Source organism: Euphorbia lathyris, chromosome 4, assembly GCF_963576675.1.
Source record: "Euphorbia lathyris chromosome 4, ddEupLath1.1, whole genome shotgun sequence".
NCBI lineage: Eukaryota > Viridiplantae > Streptophyta > Magnoliopsida > Malpighiales > Euphorbiaceae > Euphorbia > Euphorbia lathyris.
In genome coordinates this window covers 13,194,044-13,215,336 of record NC_088913.1, presented here as the reverse complement: position 1 = coordinate 13,215,336, position 21,293 = coordinate 13,194,044, and the positions used below count along the sequence as shown (strand labels likewise).

Below are 21,293 nucleotides of genomic sequence, written 5' to 3'. Positions count from 1 at the left end.
ACAGCAGCTTTTTCAAACAGCAAACAGCAAACCATAACAGGAAACAGCAAACAGCAGATAAAACAAACGGACCCTAAATTGTTGAAAAATAAATGGTTGGGGTTTAAATTTCATATCTCACATCTAAAAAACAATGATATTTATTAATATGAATTTTTTTTATGACGGATAACGGGTACTATAGAGAGTATTGTCATACCCGTCCCATTACCTTAATGGCTAATGATTTTGATCTCATACCCTTTTATAGGGCACGGGTAATTTCATTAGAATCGGAATAGTGCCGGATACCCGCGGGTACCCTACCCATTGCCATCTTAATTGCAGCCACAATTTTTTCTTCTGCCTATCTCTTTTCCCGAAAAAACGAAAAGGAGCAGCAGCCCCCTCTTGGCTATCGCCGTCCGCTGCCATTGTCTCCACTGTCGTCTTGTTGCAATCCGCCTCTGCAGTTGAGCGTCGCTGCTTCGTAATCCTCGTGAATCGCCGCTTGTTCGTCTTGCTCGTCTGCCTCCTCCCGTCGGTTCTGTTGTTTACGCCGCCTGTTGCGTCGCCGTTCGTCGTTTCCGGTGAGGTAAGATCCGCACCTCTATAACACTCAATCAACCTGAATATTTATTTTACCTTTTTTTTCTGCTTTACTAAACAAAACGACGCACTTCTTTTTAAGTGAGGTGACGGCGTCGTTTTATTTTATATCACATTTCCATTTCCATTCCCAATTCGAAAACCCAAAAATCCTCTCGGTGCTGAAATTTAAATCCCTATAACCAATCTCCAATCTCTAGTCTGTTCCAACACCGATCACTAGTGGCAGTTCTCCTCTGCTGTTTCTGAATTTGAATTGAATTGAATTGGGACCTCCTCCGAAAAGCAACAAGCAGGTCCTCAATTTAACTGCAATTTTCTAATTGAATTTTTTGCATCCCCCTTTGAATTAGTATCAATTTTTGCTTTGTTAATTTTTTATGGTTTATTAGTTATATTTTACTTTTTCTTTTATTGTTATCAGTTTGTGGTAAGGATTTATAAAATTTAATTTTGTTTTTGAAATGGTTAGTTTCCATTGTTCCCGTGCTTCAAAAGTAGCGCAATTCTGGTGATTTTACTTCTATGTAATGCTGTGGTCTTGGAGGTAATTTCACAAAAATTCTTTCTTTCTGCAATTTTTGTCCTTGCTCAAATTTTAGTTTTTGAGTTTCTTTATCTTGTGGAATTGCAATTATGAAAGAGTGTGATTAAATGGGTTGGTGTTATAGTTTGGCTTTCTCTTTGAAGTTTGAATTGTTGTTGTTGATTTGGTAATTGGTACTGAGTTGATTAAATTTTTTTAATTGGAGTTTGCAGAAACCATGTTATGATAATAAATGTCTAATTGATAGTAGCCTATAGATAATATATTATTCAATTTGTAATTGTGCTTGTATTATATAGTAATCTTTTCTAAATATAGGAAAATGATTTTGTAATTCAATTGAGTTCTAGTAACGAAGTTCAAATATTATTTTCTTACATGGAATAGAGTTCCAAACATGGGGGTGTAAAGTTTACAGAGTATCAATTTGGATTGCTATGTTGCAATTATGATATCTATGTTTTGCATACAACCTTTTGAATTTATTATTGGGATAATTACAAATCTAGCCCAATTAAGAGAGGCCTTTTACATATCTAACCCACTTTGCTTCCATCTTACCAAATTAGACACTTTCAACCATTTTGGACAAAATTACCCATAGTTCTATTCAATCATCGATCCGCTTCTTCCGTTTCTTCTTCTTCTTCTTCTTCGGTTCATCTTCTTCGGTTCATCTTCTTCAATTTCTGATACCAATCATTAGCGATTTTTGAGATTATTGACGTATTATGTTCAATTTCCCGTAGAAATGGTATGTTTTTATCTTATACGCTTGCTTTTCTCGTTGGTCTTACCTCTTTCTTCATCTGTAATGGTATTGTTTCAATTTCCTCTATTTTCCACAATTTTTCTCAATTTTCCTCCATGGTTTAAACTATTTCATTTAGTAATCACCGATAATTCTCTTCATATATATCTAACAACTTAGACCATAGTTATTAAAGGCGCGTCTCAGAAGCGCCTGAGGCGCGCCTCCGCTAAGACTCCTGCCTTAGCGCCCGTGGATGATAATCTTAGATTTTGAAATGAACGTTTTTTGCCAATCTTTGTACCTCTCGTCAAGATTTTCCTTTATTTCGTAATTTTTCTCTCTTTTCACGTTCAATTTGTTATTATTCAGCTCAAAATAAATAAATTCAAATATGGGCCAAAACATAAGATAATAAACGAAAAATCTTACAACCCAAATTTCTGGAAGTAATCAACGTAATGATCGATGGGTTAATTCCACCAATGTCCACTGAACTTTACCCATTTTCACGATATGACCAACTTCAAAATGTAGTATAGAAGCCACTGAACTTTACACCAAGTTACACCCGTGACCATTATGATCGTTGACCTTTTCTTTTTAATGCTGACTCCCTCTTTTACATACAATTCCTATTTTACACATCTCAAATGTTGGAAAGTGTTCTCCGCTGTTTAAAACTGTCATGCGACACCCAAATTATATATATATATATATATATATATATATATATATATGTGTGTGTGTGTGTGGTTTTCATGTTAAAAGTAATAAAGTTCTTTTTAATATGGTTGTCACTTCATTATTTCACTGAGTTTTTTTGCCCGAATTTATTGAAATAAAAAACAAAATTTAATGACTTTTATTGGAACAAAATAAACTTCAGTGACCTTTTTGAAACTGACTTTAACGTTTAGTGACCAATTATGCAATTTATTCATATATTTTCCCCTTGAGTTTAAGCTTCACTTAACAGAGACCAGAAATAAAATGATGAGAGGGAGGAACACTATGACTTCTCTCTTGACGCTTTTTGGGTGCAGAGACTGCTAATTGTTTCTTCCTTGATCAATATCCCTCTGCTCCACATGTCAACTCTTCCTCTAGAAATTCTATGCTTTTTTCACATGGCTAAATCTTACCTTTTCCCAAATTTTACGCGAACCGTTTCTGCTCCGAATCTTTAAAACGACAATATACTAGTTATTGGAACTGCAATGCTCAGTCTCAATAATCGCTCTCTCTAGTATGCGATTCTTTTCAAGCGAACCAATTAGTTGATCATTCTGTTGATTACTTCCAGATATTTGGCTTGTAAGATGTTTTGTTTATCATCTTATTTTTCGATCGATATTTGAATTTATTTCAGCTTTTTGAGCTGCATAATAACGAATTGAACGTGAACCGAAAGAAGAATTACGAAATAATGGAGAATCTTGACGGGAAGTACAAAGGTTGGCAGAAAATACTAAATCCTGATGTAGTTCACTCGAAATCTGAGGTTCAATTATATTTTCTGTTTGATAAAATGAATTTTTTTTTCTGTTAATTATTGATTGGTTAGTTTTTTTTTCTTGCTTTAGAAAGAGAGAGAGTTTGCAGCTCAACAATCTGATGAGTTATTGATGCTTACATAACTCTCAGCAATCGGTTAAGGGCTTTATATTTTGTTAAGCATCCATATTTTTACCACATTCATGCTCATTGCGTGTTATATGGACAATATCTTCATATAATGCTTAATTGTTTTAATATTTTTTGTTTTCACATTAAAAATCTTGTCTTGCTGAAATACAGATTTTCTCCCAAATTTATATTGGGTATAAAGTTCTATGCTTTGCACGTTTTTATGGTGTTTAATTGATTTGTTTTTTATTTTTTTGGTGTTTTTTGTTGAATGATTACAACACACTAGTTGATATAGTGAATTATGGTGACAAAGGATAAAGATCTTTTATGGTATGAAATATTATACGGATAGGGCGAGATTTCTAGCTTAGTAGGATGCAAATGGTGACAAAATATTTGGAACTGACTTTAACGTTTAGTGACCACTTATGCAATTTATCCATATATTTTCCACAGAAATAAAATGATGAGAAGGAAGGAACATTGGACTTCTCTCTCGACGCTTCTTGGGTGCAGAGCTATTAATTCGATGGCTAATCGTTTCTTCCTCAATCAATCTCCCTCTGCTCCGCATGTCAACTCCCCCTTCTCTGGGAATTCTACTCTTTTCTTTCAGGTTGCTAAATCTTACCTTTTTCCAAATGCTCCCCAATCTTACGTGAACCGCTTCTATTCCGAATCTTTAAAACGACAATATGCTAGTTGTTGGAACTGCAATACTCAATCTCAGCGATTGCTCTTTCTAGTTTGCGACTCCTGTCAAGCGATCCAACCCGTCGATCATTCTGTTGATTTCTTCAAGATATTTGGGCTGTAAGATTTTTTGTTTATTATCTTATTTTTTGGTCAATATTTGAATTTATTTCAGTTTTTTGAGCTGAATAGTGACGAATTGAACGTAAACAGGGAGAAGAATTATGAAATTAAGGAGAATCTTGACGGGAAGTACAAAGATTGGCAGAAAAAACTACATCCTGACATAGTTCATTCGAAATCTGAGGTTCAATTCTGTTTTCTGTTTGATAAAATGATTCTTTTCTTTTGTTAATTATTGATTGGTTAGTTCTTTTTCTCTCTTTAGAAAGAGAGAGAGTTTGCAGCTCAACAATCTGGTCGAGTTATTGATGCTTACAGAACTCTCAGCAATCCACGGTTAAGGGCTATATATATTGTAAGTCATCTATATTTTTAACATATATATATATATATATGTATATATATGTATATATATATATATATATATATATATATATATTGTTGTTTTCACATTGAAAATCTTGACTTGCTAAAATAGGAATTTTCTCATTGATTTATGTTGGGCATCAATATGGAAAGTTCTATGCTTTGAATGCTTACTACATACTGGTAGGATGCAATATTATACGGATAGGGCGAAATTTCGAGCTTACTAGAATTATGGTGACAAAAATATAGCTAGGTATTAAATCTCTCTGCTTTATGGACTTGCCCTTCTAAGCATTTCTTGATGGACATTATTGATAATGCAAACTTGTTTTCCCGTTTTAGCTTTTTGGTTGTATCGGTTGTCCTTCCTAATATTAGTTTTTGTGTCTGTCACAGTTAAAGCTTGAAGCAGTAGTAGATTTTAACGAAGAAGAAACGATTTCAGAACCACAATTGCTAGCTGAGGCAAGTCACATTAATGTGTTTGCATTCAAATAATATTTCTGATGGAAGGTGGTTTAGTTGTTCTGTGAAGTCACACTCCATTCAACTTCTTGTTCCTGTAATTATAAGAATTATGATAGAATTGATTTCTGTTAATAATAGTCATTAGTTTAGAAGTCATGGATGTCTTTCAGTACTAATGAAAACAGTGTTAAAATCTTGGCCTAAACCATACGCGGACCTCTGAACTTGTCTGGTCATGTTGCCCCCTGAACTTGCGGGATGATCTATTTGCCCCCTCAACTATTTAAAAGTGGTATTAGCAACCCCCTATTTTCATTATAACGGAAATAAAATGAAGTTTCAACATTAGTGCAAGTGTTCATGGAAGTATTGGAACGAGCCTACATATATGTAACCTCATTTGCAGCTTGTTTTAGTAATGCACAACCATATATGCAATTTTTTATAAGAGAACTTGTGTACTGTTTATACTAACCTCATTTGCAGTTTGTTTTAGTAGTGCACAACCTTTTTTATTATGACATTAGTGCTTGCAATGAGAACAAGTCATAATTGTTTCCGTTATAATGAAAACAGGGGTTGCTAATACCACTTTTAAATAGTTGAAGGGGCAAATGGGTCGTCCCGTAAGTTCTGGGGGCAAAATGACTAAAACTGACAAGTTTAGGGGCTGCGTATGGTTTTGGCCTAACGGGCATGGATTGGAAATCAAGAAACGGAACTCTGATCTTTATTTTGTTGATTTATGTATCTGCAGATTATGGAAATAAGGGAAGCGGTCGAAGAGGCACCCAACTCTAACGCTTTAACCGATATTCAATATCAAGTATGTCTCTTTATTGTAGCATATACCGTCAGAATGACTATTGATTTGTGAATTTTGAAATTAGTTAATCTCATACATAGTTTAATTGAAAAACAAAAACGTGAAACGAAAGCGTGGAGGTTGATGGAAGAAGTTAGCATCTATGTAAATTCTCTCTGCCCATGGTTCATTTACTGGACTATGGACTTGATCAATGTCCTTTTCATCACTAATATTACTTTCTGTTGATAATTGCTTACGCAGATGGGAGAAAAATTGCAACATTGGTCTAATTCGTTTGCAAATGCTTTCCGAAGTCAGAAATTTGAAGAAGCTATAAGTTGCATACAGAGGATGACTTACTATGATCGCGTTAATGAAGAAATCGTGAAGAGGCTCTAGGAAGGTAAACACCCAAAGAACATTTAAGTATGCATTATAGGGAAATATGTGGAATCATAGTTATTAAAGGCGCGCCTTTGGTGCATTGTGCACCAGGCGCAGGCCTTAGCGCCATGACATCCCCCATGGCGGGCGCAACCGCGGTGGCACACGCCTGGTGTGTCAAGGGGCAGTTGCCAAAGGCGCACCTTGGTGGCATAGGGGGAGTTTTAGATTTTTTTTTTTCCATTTATTTTATCTGGAACACTTTGTTGAATAAATTGTGATCTGATTTGAGGGTCCCGAATGAGCCAAAAAAAAAAAAACAAATATTAAAAAGGAAGAGATTATACACTACACGTCTGAAGAGGAAGAGACAAAGTCTTATTAGAATTCAGAACACAAACTGATTTTATTTTGTTGATTAGGTATGTTGCACTGAAATTCTTCCTTAGCGTCTCCACGATTTGTGTCCTTTTCTGGGGTTTTTGCATTATAAAATTTATTTATGCTTAAGAATATTGTCATGATTTAGTATTTATTGCATTTTCGTTAGTTTTATAGTTTTAACTAATATCTACTAATAACACCAAACAGCAAACGATACCAGCAATAACTGAACCAAACCAAACACTGCGAGATGCTAATTTATTAGCTCTGTTTTTATTGGATTAGAGAAATCATAAATTAATACTCGATAAATTAATAATCTTTTTGAAATAATAATTTTTTCTGGTCCTAACTTGTGCCACTTCATTAAATTAATACTCGATAAATTAATATCTATATAAATTAATAAAATTTCATAGTTCCAACATTATTAATTTATAGAGATTTTATTGTAGTTCATGAATTTTCAATTGTAATTTTGTTAATTTTGTAATTGAGATTATTACTTTTTGAACAACTAATTTCATACACATGGATCCTCTCACTTATGGTTCGTTGTCTATGCCATTAGTGAAATGTGTGTGAAAATCAAATTTTTAGAGGTTTGATTTTAAAATCTTACAAGTTCAAGGATTTAATAATATGTTTTTGACATTATTTTACTTTAACATTCTTATAATTTTGAAGAAATAATAAATAATTTTTCTAGTTTTTTTTAATTAATTAATAATTCTAAAGTTCACGGGTTTAAATATGATATTTTTTTCCTAATAATGAAAAAAGTGAACATGGATTGAAGAGAGGATTTTAAAGTTAGGATCAGAGTTATTTTTCTTGATTTTTTATTTTTTTTATTTTTAATTATTGGATATATGTGCATTCAACATTTAGAAAAAAAAGGGGGAAAATAGTTATTTTTTTAAAACAATAAGATATTAAAGTAAATAAATGTTAAAATACATTATTGAGTTTCTTGAACTTTTAATTTTTTTAGGATTAAGCATATGAAAAACGCTTTTACACGTTGAGTTTTTTACTAATATTTTAGGCAACAAAACCGGTTAGTCAGGTGCTCAATGACTTAATTAGAATAGTTTGAAGATGATTTATCATCAGTCTTGATCACATGCACCTTAATGAGCATGTAGAATTTGCTCATTCAACGTTAGATCTAAACTTATTAGAATTCTAAGGTGGAGATTCGAAACATCATGAGGTTTAGATTTAATAAGCCTATACTAATGGTGAATAGTAAATTCAATTGCTCATTAAGGTGCATGTGAAAATTCCTGGAATATTTATATGAAAACAGTAAAAACGTGTTTCCTCATTTTTTTTTCATTTTTCACGATTTTTTCTAATTTTTACCTTTTTTGTGCCTTTTCATTTTTAAGTTTTTTTATTTTTTTTAATCGTGTTTACCTTTTTTCGCGTTTTGTTATTATTGTAATTTATAGCTTTTTTGTATTTAATTTCTGTTTATTTCATACCATTTTATGGTTGTAATAATAATTTTACGTACATGAATCATTTTATGTATTTAAGTCGTTTTTATGTATTTTCACAAAGTTTCATCGCAAATAACCGAAGTCAGGGCCAAAGACAATAACTCGGGTGTCAAACGAATCTCTTTTGGCTAAGGAAGCAGCACACCTCAGCGAGGTGCATCCCAACCTTGTCGAGATTAAAATAAAGTGAAGTTAATTCATTTTAGTCCATGCACCTCGGCGAGGTGCATGTAGAAATTATGCAGAAACTTCATTTTTCTTACGCGGTTTCAAAGTCCAATTTGTAAACTTTCGATGCATAATTTTCCTAGCCCATAAATGAAAATGTTTGGCAGTTGGGGGACACGCATAGACTTGGTTTTTGGGAGTATATGTGACTTCTCAATTTAAAAGGAGTCTTTGGAAGCCATTTGAAGATACATCAAGTTTAGACTTAATTATTCCATCTGTATGTTAGTTTGCTGATTTTTTCTTAAATTGTTATTTGTTGAAAAAGTTCATGCAATAATAAAAGTAAGTTTTCAATTCACCAAGGAAGTTTCGTTCGACTATCGTCATTACAGTTTCTTCTAATCCTTAATATACTTTTATTGTTATGAACATCATTATCTATCTTTCTAAGATGAGTTTTAATCTAATAATGTGTTAAAACCTTCTTAATTATGGCTAAATGTGGATTTTAACCTTAATTATATGACAATCACGTTTAACCTAATCAAATGTTTATTCATTTGAGAACTAATTTATGATTTTTAATGCTTATTGGAGATGAATCAAATCCCAACTCGAATATAATTAATCGTTTATATTGATCGTGATTTAAATTGATTAATTGAAATTCATAAATTGGACCTAATGACCAAGTGGCTTATTGGCTTTCCTTGGTTTTTGCGTGAATCTTAATGCTACTTTTGATTAATTACTTTAGCTGGACCAAGGTAAAGTAAAAGGTAAAGTAATTAATCTAAGGTTTAGAACTAATAAAACTTAATGCTTCTTTGGAGATGGACCAAATCCCAACTTGAATATAATTAATCGCTTATATTGAACGTGATTGAATTGATTAATCGAAACTCATAAATTAGACTTAATGACAATGAAAAACTACAAGCTATTGCACGAATGAAAACAGTGAATCTGTATAAGCTTTTTGCTTTGCTTTTGGAACTTCAAAAATGATTCTCTCTAGATTTCAACGTTGATGATCCAGTCCAAATGAAGCAAATGATGGGGCTTTTATAGCGACACTTGAGGAGATTATTTCGAATTTCTAAATAACCGTTAGAGGAAAATGCTCCTTCTGTCGCTTTCATCCCCTGTCCTCAGTACATAGCCTACCGTTGAACTTTTTGTTGAAATACATTTTTCACACTAATTTTGATTATGACAAAAAATATTAAATGATAATTTATATTCTATAATAAGTTAAACATTAAAATCAAATGTTGATTTTAATTGTACTAATTGTTTGTTAAGTGTATGTTTGATTAAAATGAAAGAAAGAAAGGTAAATAGACCAAGGCTTTGAAATTGGATCAAAAAGCCCAAAGGCACATTTCAGCCCAAGTGTTGGAAGGATCCAGAAGAAAAGCCCAAAGCAATGAGGATTACTTGTTCCGGAAGATGAAGATCAACCCACAATTGACAAGATCAATGTTGACTCTGGACCACTGACATTACACCACTAAATAAGGAAATAAGTACAAGGAGCAGATGGCTTGTTCCCCGGTCAACTTGGAATCTTTACCTAATTTGTGAAGACAGTCATACTGCCTCTGCCAAGACTCAGAAGCATGCTGTCTCCTGGACACAACGGAAAAGAGAAGATCAACTATTGCCTGAGTGTACTGAATGCTGAAGATGAAAGGGACAAGAGGAGCCTTTCCCTCCAACGGTTATTTCAAAATTCGAAATGACCCAGCTTCAAGTGTCACTATAAAAGCCCCATCATTTGCTCATTTTGGACTGGATCATCACCACTAAAATCTAAGAGAGAATCATCCTTGAAGTTCCAAAAGCAAAGCAAAAAGCTCATACACATTTACTATTTTCATTCGTGTAATATATTGTAGTTTTTCATTGTATTCTGAGTAAGAACAAACTTATTAATAACTTAAAAAGATCAGAAGCTCTTCTGTTCACTTCAGTTGTAAGTGAGTAACAAGAGAGGTAGATAAATAGCTGAGTGTGGAGTGTAAATGACAGTACTTTACAGAACATTTGTATCTATTGTAAGGGTTTGTACTCTACCTATTGAAAGAGTTCACTAGTGGATTAAAACCTAGAAGAAGGTATTCTGGGGACTAGATGTAGGCGGGAGGTCGAACTAGTATAAATCGTCGCGTAACTATTTCGCTAACCCTTTCCTTCTGATATATTTATACTCCTTGCTTTTGTATTTAAATCCATAACTTATGCTTCTGACTATTGTGCTCAATAGTCTATTTAACTAAGTCACATAGATGCTCTTCTAGTTAAGTGGCCTTGTGTATAAAACGTTCAAAAGAAGAATCAAGCTTTGTTCCTGTCTAACACAGCAAACGAGATTTGCCTTTGATTCCGAGCTTGTTTTGTCTTGTGATATTGAACTAAATTTTGTGAGAAATTTATTAAAGGTTTAAATTTACCCAATAGTTCCATTCACCCCCTATTTGGAACTAGATTCTATCTCACAAGGGACCATAATTTTTCTTTTTGTTGTCTCTAGGAGACAACGCGCTTCTGAGTTGTGCCAGAGGCAGTCTGACTGTTTGCACAAATAAGGTAAAGATTCCAAGTTGACCAGGGAACAAGCCGTCCACTCCTTGTACTTCTTTTCATATATAGAGGTGCAATGTCAATATTCCAGAGTCAACATTGATCTTGCATGATATGGTTTGATCTTCATCTTCTGGAACAAGTAACTTTTTTTGGCATGAGCTTTGCTTCTGGATCCTTCCAACTATTGGACTGAAAACACTTTTGGGCCTTTAGTCCACTTCAAAGCCATAATTTAATTTCCTTTCTTTCTTTTATTTAATCAAACACACTTAACAAACAATTAGTACAATTAAATCAACATTTAACTTCAATTTGAAAACTAATTATGGAATATTAATTCTCTTACAATATTTTTGTCATAATCAAAATTCAGTGTGGAAATTGTGTTTCAACACTGATCATTCACCCTCTTTTCCCTCGATATCACGATAATATTCAATTGTGTCCTAATCCACTATACTGTGGAGATCGCACCCAAGTCCATGTTAATAATGATGCTATACGTGTCCTCTACCCTTTACAATTTGGGTATAGATGACCTTTTAAACGAATCAAATCTCTTTCCATGGGACTTGTTACTATTGTAGGCCCCCAAGGCCATTTCATCTCAAACAGATCTTTATAGATTGCCTCAAGATTGCGGATGGTGTTTCTATATACTTCAGGAAAGGTCACTGTCACCCACACAACAACGTCGCCACTTGATTTCGGAAACATCGGTAGTGGTTTGAGATTATTTGACAAAGCTTTTTTCTTAACTTTATTCCCTTTCTTGATCAAAACAATCAAAGTCGAAGGGGCGTTAAGGTTTGATTCCTTTTTTGAAGAAGTCGACTTCATGGTTCTCGGGATCTGTGCAATCAAATCTTCCCTAGTCTGAAGACCCGACGAATTTGAATGTTCCCCAATAGACATAATCTCACCGACGACTCTGGAAGAAGTCTAAAGAGGGGAAGAAGGACCCAACAAACAACAACAAAACCCAGAAGCCCCGACAAAAGGAAAATGAAGAAGAATGTGGAGTAGACTGACCTTACAACCGTCACCATGATTAGTGAAGATGGCCAGAAAAATCATCAAACCTTATAGATAAATCCCAACAACATAAATCTCTAAAAAATAAAGCAAGCATAGAAAACACAGAGAAATTGAAAAATAAAGAAAAGAGAAGCCTTATTTTATAATAAGACGCAGAAGATCAAATGACACAGTCAATAAATGGTCATCATTAATGACAATTCTTCCACCCAACAAAAAGGGCTAATGTTTCGAAAACTATGAGTACACTTGGATAATAATTGAACCATCACGTCAAAGAACACATGTCCTCAGTACTATGACACCAATTTGAGAGCATTCCCCACACCAACCCCACAATCATGATCTCCAACAAATATCCCTATCACATAAACCAACAACTCACACTGAGTATCTCATATTGACCTGACAGGAGGGGCGGGGTGGGGGCTTATGATGAAACAACTGGGCTTAAGCCCATTAGGCCCTCACTCTTTACATACTTTCTCTCTTTATTATTCATTCATTAACTTAATTGTCAGAATATTTCTAGGGACCATTCCCGACATAGGTCAACCAAATTTAGTGGGCTTGCTATTGTTCAATGTTCATACTCTATCATTATATATTGAAAACTAACATATCCATATTAGTCTTTTCATATTTTATAATAACAACTTATTATAAGCTTATCAAATACTAATTACCCATTAGGTAATAATTAACAGTTACTACCTAACAACAAATAACTTATATCAATTGATGCGCCCAACGGCGTCGTACCGCCAGGCTCGCTAAGGGATAAGTATACCTCGTCGTTATCAAATAATAAAATCTGGACAAGTCCAGGTATCGAATCCACAGGATCTACTGCTGCAAGTATCGAGCTACTCGGTCGTGTGATGTTATCTAGGCTTTGGGGGGTTTGAATTGGTTTTGTTTAAGTTAACCTACTCCTAATTAAATTACTCTACTCCTAATTAAGTTATTCTACTCCTAATTAAGTTATTCTACACCTAATTTAGTTATTCTACTCCTAATTGATCTTTCACTAATGAAATTACCCGAAGGAACATGGGGTGATACGATAATAATGAAGATAGATTGTTAAGGCAATTGATTAAAAACCTAACCCAAGTCACTAGTACTCAAGGCGATTAACCCTACTTATCCTTCTGATATCCCTAGTTCGTCATTCCCTTGTAAGACCGAAACTAGCTCTAAGGCTCAACAATTTGGGCCTCATCAACTAAGAGGTTGTCAATCTCCTAGGCTCTGACTAGGTCAGATTCGGCTCGCAATATGTGTCAAGTTAATTTTTGGACTTATGAATGAGTTAAACCAATCGAATAAAGCGTAAGACAATGATTACATCAATAAACCAATTGAACAGAACAAAAACTATAATATCATTAAAGATGAAGAAATAATGTCATGGGGATACAATTAGCGTAGGATTCATAGACTGTATTAAGGGACAAACAAATTATAAAAAGGATGAGAAAATCCCTTTCAGGGAACCTGTCTACCCTGTAGGCGTCTTCCTAGGTCTTAAGGACGGACCTTGAACAATCTCGGTGAGAGGAGCTTCGAAGGTTCTTCAATGAAGGTTGAAGGAGATGTAAGAGGTGGAGAGGATTCTTCAAGGGGGAAGGCTAAGGTAAAATACAATAATGAAAAGATGATTACAAATTGAAACTAAGAGTTCTGTTTATAGTTGCGGTTCGAGACCTCGTTCTAACCTAATTCGTTTCCTTTTGCAGGTGGGAAGACATGGCGTCGTGGGGCCGGGAATCAGTCAAAAGACTGATTCCCGCAGGTCAGCTCGCCGAACTGGCCTAAAAAGGCCAGTTTTCGATGAGCGACATGCCCAGACGCCTTGCGTGACTGTCGTGTATTCCCGTGACGTGATTTTTGCCCAAACTCGTTCCTGTTTTGACCTGCACACGCACGCAAACTCCAAACGACATTAGTTCCGAGGCTAAATTGACCCACCAATCGTTTGTTTTGAGTAAATACTCCATTTGGTGCGACTTTTGGCGAATCAATTAGGCATAAAAGATAATCAAAAGTTAACGTACTTGCTGGTTTGGCCATATTTGCCTAAAAATGATTAGAAAACGAGTCTAAACCACAAAAGTAAATAAAACATATACAAATTCTAACTAACACACACAAATGCATATAAATGCGAGAATTGCTCGCTTATTAGCAGAAAGTAAACTAAAAACTGTCCCAAAACCGTACCCAAAGATAGGGGTTTTTTACCCCTATCAAACCTCCTCGCACTTAAAACTTTACTTGTCCCCAAGTAAACTAAAAAACTAAACCCGCAATCACAAGCAAGCTAGAAAACCTCCTGGTTTGACTAGGTGCTTGACACAATTTCGAGCATCTGTAATTACATGCATTCGGAAGTACAAAATAGAGACACGATATCCAAAAGCCTCATTTCAATTATCACAGGTCATACTCTTGAGAAAAGGATACATGTTCAATTAAACGAGCTTAAGGGGATAGCTAAGTAAAACACCTCACCATGGGTAGTTCACTCAATTCACACAATTTTAGTAACTAAAGTGTTTACTCTCGGCTTATGTTATTGCTTAGGATTACGTTGACTTTGCACGTGCATCCGAGTTCCTCTACTATGCTACATGACTCCGATGATATAAAAAACAGCCTCGAATTGGGGTTGTAATGTGGTTAGAAGAGGGTTAAAGGTGATGGAATTTAAGGCTAACGTATTGTAGCGGAAATATAAAATTTTAACCTTTTTCCATTAACCCAAGATCCGTTAATCGTTATTTCATATAAAGAGGGATAGAAGAAAATACCTTTTGATGAACTATCTACCGTTGCAAGCGAAGTGCCCTCAACTCTTACTCCGAGTTCACGAGCACAAAACAGACACAACCCAAAATCAAGTTAGATATCAACCGTATAAAAGCAATCAAGAATAGATTGCCTCTAATCAATCAACACAAGATCAAGGAATAAAAGAAAGAGATGAAAATCAATTGAACGGAAGGAAGCGGTAGACAATCTCGTCCTCAAATTTGTGGGTCGAAATTCTCTCTCTCTCTCTGGCTAGGGTTGGCCGAAATTTACATAGGAGGGGGGTATAAATACTCTCTTGTATCTAAACCCTAGTTAGATAGAATTAGGTTACTGAATAAGAATTTAATTCGGAATATAATTCTTATTTATTATTTATTAATATATCTAAATATAAAGATAATAATAATAACCTTATAGGATAATAATAGGAGTAATTTTAATCTCATTAAACCTCCTAACTTATTTATCCTTTTATTAATTTAATTCACAATCATAATCTAATTAGAATTGTTAAAATCAAATTAAATTATTTATGTATTTTCATACATAAAATCGCCCCCCTCTCTCTACTGGGCCTTAGTGGACTCAGCTGGGCTTCCATTAATTAATTAACATTTGTTTCTCTTTTGGGCTCCAAGTCTTATGTGTGACCCATTAGGTTCTTATTGCTTCTAGCCGTATGCAACTATTAAATTAATTTTCACAGAATTATATTTAATCTTTGCATAACGGAATGAGTACGCAAAATGTGATTAGCAAATCCAAAACATTCCCCCAGAGCTATAAGAAGACAGGTTGATTCTGTCGTTGACCTTTCCGTATTAGTTACAGTATAATTCGATCATTTATCAACTACATCCTTGAACTGAATCTTATGACTATGGATAATGTCAAGTCACATATAGGGAGACGTTCGTTTTACTTGTACAGGCCGAGTCAACTCCAATTAGATAGGTTAAGTGAAATCTGTATTTCAAGTCTTAAGCTATCACCTTGCAAGGATTTAGAGTCGAGTCTTCCACAAGCGATCCTTGGACGTATCTCCCATTTATCGGGAGTGATAAATGCTCAATCCAATGTATAATTATCCTGCAATTACTTCCTGTGATACCCAACGTCTGCCGTTCACACCCCAGAGTCATCTCTGTTATGGATCGTGTTACAACAGGATCAAAGCATCACATTTCGTAATCCAGAATCACTAATTAACATTCCTTTGAGTCTGAGGATTATTTATACCTATTAATACCAATGAGATGAACAAGTGACAAGGATGAATCTACCCATCCTATTATCTCAAGTCGGGTCCCCAATCCTAATGAACTCCTTTTCATTGGATCCACGTAACTGTCCAGATATCTGTATATATGAAGGTTGTGAGATCAGCTTTCTATCTCGACAGAAGACATTGTTACATGCAAGTCTCAGCAATGATATGTCAATCCTAAACATATTACTTGACTTGGGGTGGTTTTAAGTTTATTAGTTTATTATAAAGTTTCGTCTTACTTCATGCTTGTATGAATACTTTATAATCACTTTAAACAAACTTATGGATTTCCTTTTATTAGACTTTATTTAGTTCTTAAAAGGGATTGCCTTTATATAGTTATGAAATCATATCTCATTAAAACAAATGATATAAAGAACACTTCATTTACATTAAGTTTGTATCCTAGAACAATTGTCTATAGGACACTAAACCCCAACAAAAGGTACAATAATAGGTTAGGAGTTCTAGCGCTAGAAAAACAAAGTTTAGAATGGCTTTAGCAAATGTGAAGTGATTGAGCTTTTTATTTCTTTATTTTTTTCCTGAGACGTTCTGATTTTAAGAACTGGGGAATGAAGTTCTCCCATTTTTTGTTCGTATCTCCTTTTCTTTTTTTTCCTTTTTCTTTTTAATAGTGATGCTCATTCACCTCTTAGCCTTTTGGCTTGCTACAATAATGCCATAAACAAAGAGAAAGAGCTAGAAGAAAACAAAGTCTCAATGTGAGCTTTGCAAAAACTCGGGTTAGGTAACAAACTAAGTGATAGTTTGCAAAAATTGGGTTAGAATGAAAGAAAAACTACAAGCTACAAAATACAGGAGCAAAGGGGCTTCCTAGAGTAGATAAAAAAGAGAAAATAAGGTAAAGAAAAGGTTAGTTCTAATGAGGCTGATTCATCGTTTATCATCTCAAATCATTGCATGCAGGTTCAACTCGGTATTAGGTGCAAAATCTGTAATCTTCCACAAGTCAAAGCATTCACACAAAAATGCCAAGAAAAAGAGCTTTTTGATGTTCGCTCTTAGGCTCAAATTCAACTCACAATTTTTTGGGTTTCAATTTTGTGTTTATTAGTTCTCCCCAAGCTCAAATTCAATATCACATGCCTTTAATCCTTAAGTTATCTACCTAAGCACCGATTTTAGCATTTCTTCAAAACTAGGGTCTAAATGCAATCTTTAGCTTATGCGCTTACAGATACAAGTATTGTGTCCTACAGCTAAACTAGTTGTTATAAAATTTTAGATTCGGTTCTCAGTCCCCAGAAACAAATAACAAAGTTTAGCTTAAAAGGAAGTTTTCGGTTTTAGGTCCTAAATATGCAAAAACATAAATAAAGCATAAATAAAACCCAAAAATGCTAAACTAAACTAGACACGACGCAACAAAAATTTTAAAATTTGTACAATTTTTGTAAGTTTGTCTACCCCTCCTCCTCACACTTAAATCATGCAATAAGTTCCAACATTGCATATAAAAACAATAAAACACATGTGAAAGGAGTTAGAGTGGAGAAGACAACTTACTGATTACATTGCAATTGCCAAAACTTGATGATTGGCGCTGCCGGTTTTTTTTACTGATTAAAGTTAAAAGTAGAAATCTATAATTAAATTAAAAAGAAAAACAAACCTAGAAAAAGTTAATCCAAACTTGGGTTGCCTCCCAAGAAGCGCTACTTTATAGTCGATTAGCTGGACATGGAATTCCTTCCTAGGTGTAAGCTTCTATTGGTGTTAGGAACTCGAATTCCTTAATAAACAATCCATACCTACAAAACGGATTAGGAGCCTCAAATGAGTTAAATAAAAATAAGAGGCCAAATTTAAATAGATTACGAAAACGTTTAATTTGCTCCCTTTTGGATTCTCTTGGTAGGTCGAAAAGAATGAAAACTTCTGAATAAGGAGTAAATCCAAACTTTTCTAACTTTTGAGGAAAAGGTAGTTGATATACATAAGCTTTGATTTGATCATTTATTTCTATCACATGATTTAGAATTTCAGATTTTGAACCGGAGTTGCTTACCGCTTCTGGTTCCTCATTTACCTTGAGTGATGCATGTGACAGTGGACTTGGTTCTACCTTTTTGTCATTCCTCAAGGAGATGGCTTGAGATGATTCCCTTTGTGGGATTTCTATGTTTTCCTTTATGCCTGGGAGAGCATCTCGGGATTGCTCTTGCATCTCATGGTTTATTTGAGCCAATTGGTTGCTCAAGTTCATGAATAACTCCCCATTGATTGTAAGTCGGGCTGACATTTCTTTCAAAAGGGACATCACCTCATCTTGTGAGCTAGAGGGTTGTGGAGGAACTTGGCTTGCTTGTTCATAAGGAAACATTCCCAATTCATTTTCGATATGCTCATTAACAAACCTATTTGGAGGCCTCAACATGTTAGGGTTCCCGTAGGACAGATTTGAGTGTTGAGGTCTCCTCCAATCACTACCATAAAAGTTATAAGAATTGGGGTTAGAATTGTACCTTTGGTGATTACCCACAAATCTTACACTTTCATTGGTATTGAGGCTCAGTTTCGCCATCAAGATATCCATTTTCTTATTTAACTCGACCATGGAGGGATTGGGAGCCTCATTCTCTAGGGCATGAATGTATTGTCTGTTGGGGTTTAGTGTCCTATAGACAATTGTTCTAGGATACAAACTTAATATAAATGAATTGTTCTTTATATCATTTGTTTTAATGAGATATATGTTTTATAACTATATAAAGGCAATCCCTTTTAAGCACTAAATAAAGTCTAATAAAAGGAAATCCGTAAGTTTGTTTAAAGTGATTATAAAGTGTTCATACAAGCATGAAGTGAGACAAAACTTTATAATAAACTAATAAACTTAAAACCACCCCAAGTCAAGTGATATGTTTAGGATTGATATATCACTGTTGAGACTTGTATGTAACAATGTCTTCTGTTCGACAGAAAGCTGATCTCACAAGCTTCATATATGCAGATATCTGGACAGTTACATAGATCCGATGAAAAGTTGTTCATTAGGATTGGGGATCCGATTTGAGATAACAGGATGGGTAGATTCGTCCTTGTCACCTATTCATCTCATTGGTATTAATAGGTATAACTAATCCTCAGACTCAAAGGAATATTAATTGGTATTCTGGATTACGGAATGTGATGCTTTGACTCTGGTGTAACACGATCCTTAACAGAGATGACTCTGGGGTGTGAACAGTAGACGTTGGGTATCACAGGAAGTGATTGCGGGATCGTTATATATTGGATTGAGCATTTATCACTCCCGATGAATGGGAGATACATCCAAGGATCGCTTGTGGAAGACTCGACTCTAAATCCTTGCAAGGTGATAGCTTAAGATTTGAAATACAGATTTCACTTAACCTATCTATTTGAGTTGACTCGGCCTGTACAAGTAAAACGAACGTCTCGCTATATGTGACTTGACATCATCCATAGTCATAAGATTCAGTTCAAGGATGTAGTTGATAAAGGATCGAATTATACTGTAACTAATACGGAAAGGCTAACGACAGAATCAACCTGTCTTCTTATAGCTCTGGGGGAATGATTACGGACTTGCTAATCACATACTCTGTACATCATTCCGTTATGCAAAGATTAAATATAATTCTTTGAAAATTAATTTAATAACGTTGCATACGGCTAGAAGCAATAAGAACCTAATGGGTCACACATAAGACTTGGAACCTAAAAGAGAGATAGATGTTAATTAATTGATGGAAGCCCAATTGAGCCCAATAAGGCCCATAGACCAAGGGGGGGTCGAAATTCATATAGCTAGATACATGAATAATTAATTTGATTTTGTTAAATCCTAATTAGATTAGGATTATGAATTAAATTAATTAAGAGATAAATAAGTTAGGAGTTTTAATTAGATTATTATACTCCTATTATTATCCAATAAGGTTATTATTATTATCCTTAATATACTAGATATATAATGAGATAATAATTAGGAATTCTATTCCGAATTGAATTCCTATTTAGTAACCTAATTCTATCTAACTAGGGATTAGATACAAGAGATTATAAATACCCCACCCTATGGGATTTTCGAAATCCTAGAGAGCAAGCCATTGAGATTTTCGAAATCCATATAGTGCAAGAGAGAGAAAATTCGACACCCCTAGTTCGAGGACGAGATTTCTCTACGGCTTCCTTCCGATCAATTGATTTCATCTATTTCTTTTATCCTTAATCTTGTGTTGATTAGTTAGAGGCAATCTACTTTGGTTGCTATTCAACAGTTGATTCTAAATTAATCTTCCCGTGTTTGATTCCGTGTTTGGGAACTCGGAGAAGAGTTGTGGGCACTTCATTAACAACGGTAGATTGATCATCAAGAGGTAATTCTTCTTATCCCTCTTTATATGAAATAACGATTAACGGATCCTATGGTTAAATGGAAATAGGTTAAAAATATTATATTTTCGCTGCTATACCTTAGCCTAATTTCCAACATTGTCTTGATGGTATAGTAAACTTTTAAGCTTGCCACTCGACTCCTTCTTGCCAATTCATTGATCAGAGAATGCTGAGAAAAAGTGAAGTTCTAGCACAAAAGTTGATAAGCAAGATTTTACAGCTATGAATACAAAATTTTAACAAGTATAAAACTAAAAATCACAGCTATGGAATTTTAACAAGTATAGAAGAGTATAAAGAATTATATATAAACAAGTATAAACGATATAAACAAAGGAAATTCACAGAAAGAATGCCTAAACTAACAAATTTGACCTTTGGTTCGATATTGCTGGAAAAGTAAATCCCCGGTAACGACGCCAAAAACTTGATGCGCCCAACGACGTCGTACCGCCAGGCTCACTAAGGGATAAGTGTACCCCGTCGTTATCAAGTAATAAAATCTAGACAAGTCCAGGTATCGAATCCACAGGATCTACTGCCGCAAGTATCGAGCTACTCGATCGTGTGATGTTATCTAAGCTTTGGGGGGGTTTGAATTGGTTTTTGTTTAAGTTAACCTACTCATAATTAAATTACTCTACTCCTAGCTAAGTTATTCTACTCCTAATTAAGTTATTCTACTCCTAATTGATCTTTCACTTATGAAATTACCCGAAGGAACATGGGGTGATACGATAATAATGAAGATAGATTGTTAA

General features: G+C 34.5%; 1 protein-coding gene across 9 annotated transcripts; it reads left to right on the top strand.

Annotated features, from left to right (window-relative positions):
- The first annotated feature begins 341 nt into the window (after positions 1-341).
- Positions 342-8,784, top strand: LOC136226636 (iron-sulfur cluster co-chaperone protein HscB homolog). 9 transcript variants are annotated; one of them, XM_066015237.1, is made up of 9 exons: positions 698-884; positions 1,061-1,135; positions 3,975-4,331; positions 4,425-4,518; positions 4,600-4,689; positions 5,100-5,168; positions 5,929-5,997; positions 6,241-6,382; positions 8,342-8,784. In XM_066015237.1, the coding sequence occupies exons 2-8, from the start codon at positions 1,119-1,121 to the stop codon at positions 6,376-6,378; spliced, it is 834 nt and encodes a 277-aa protein (XP_065871309.1). In that variant the 5' UTR covers positions 698-884; positions 1,061-1,118; the 3' UTR covers positions 6,379-6,382; positions 8,342-8,784. The 9 variants fall into 9 exon arrangements, with proteins under 9 accessions (XP_065871317.1, XP_065871307.1, XP_065871311.1 ...); XM_066015238.1 differs by having other exon boundaries at positions 8,338-8,784; XM_066015236.1 differs by having other exon boundaries at positions 8,317-8,784.
- The last annotated feature ends 12,509 nt before the right edge of the window (positions 8,785-21,293 follow it).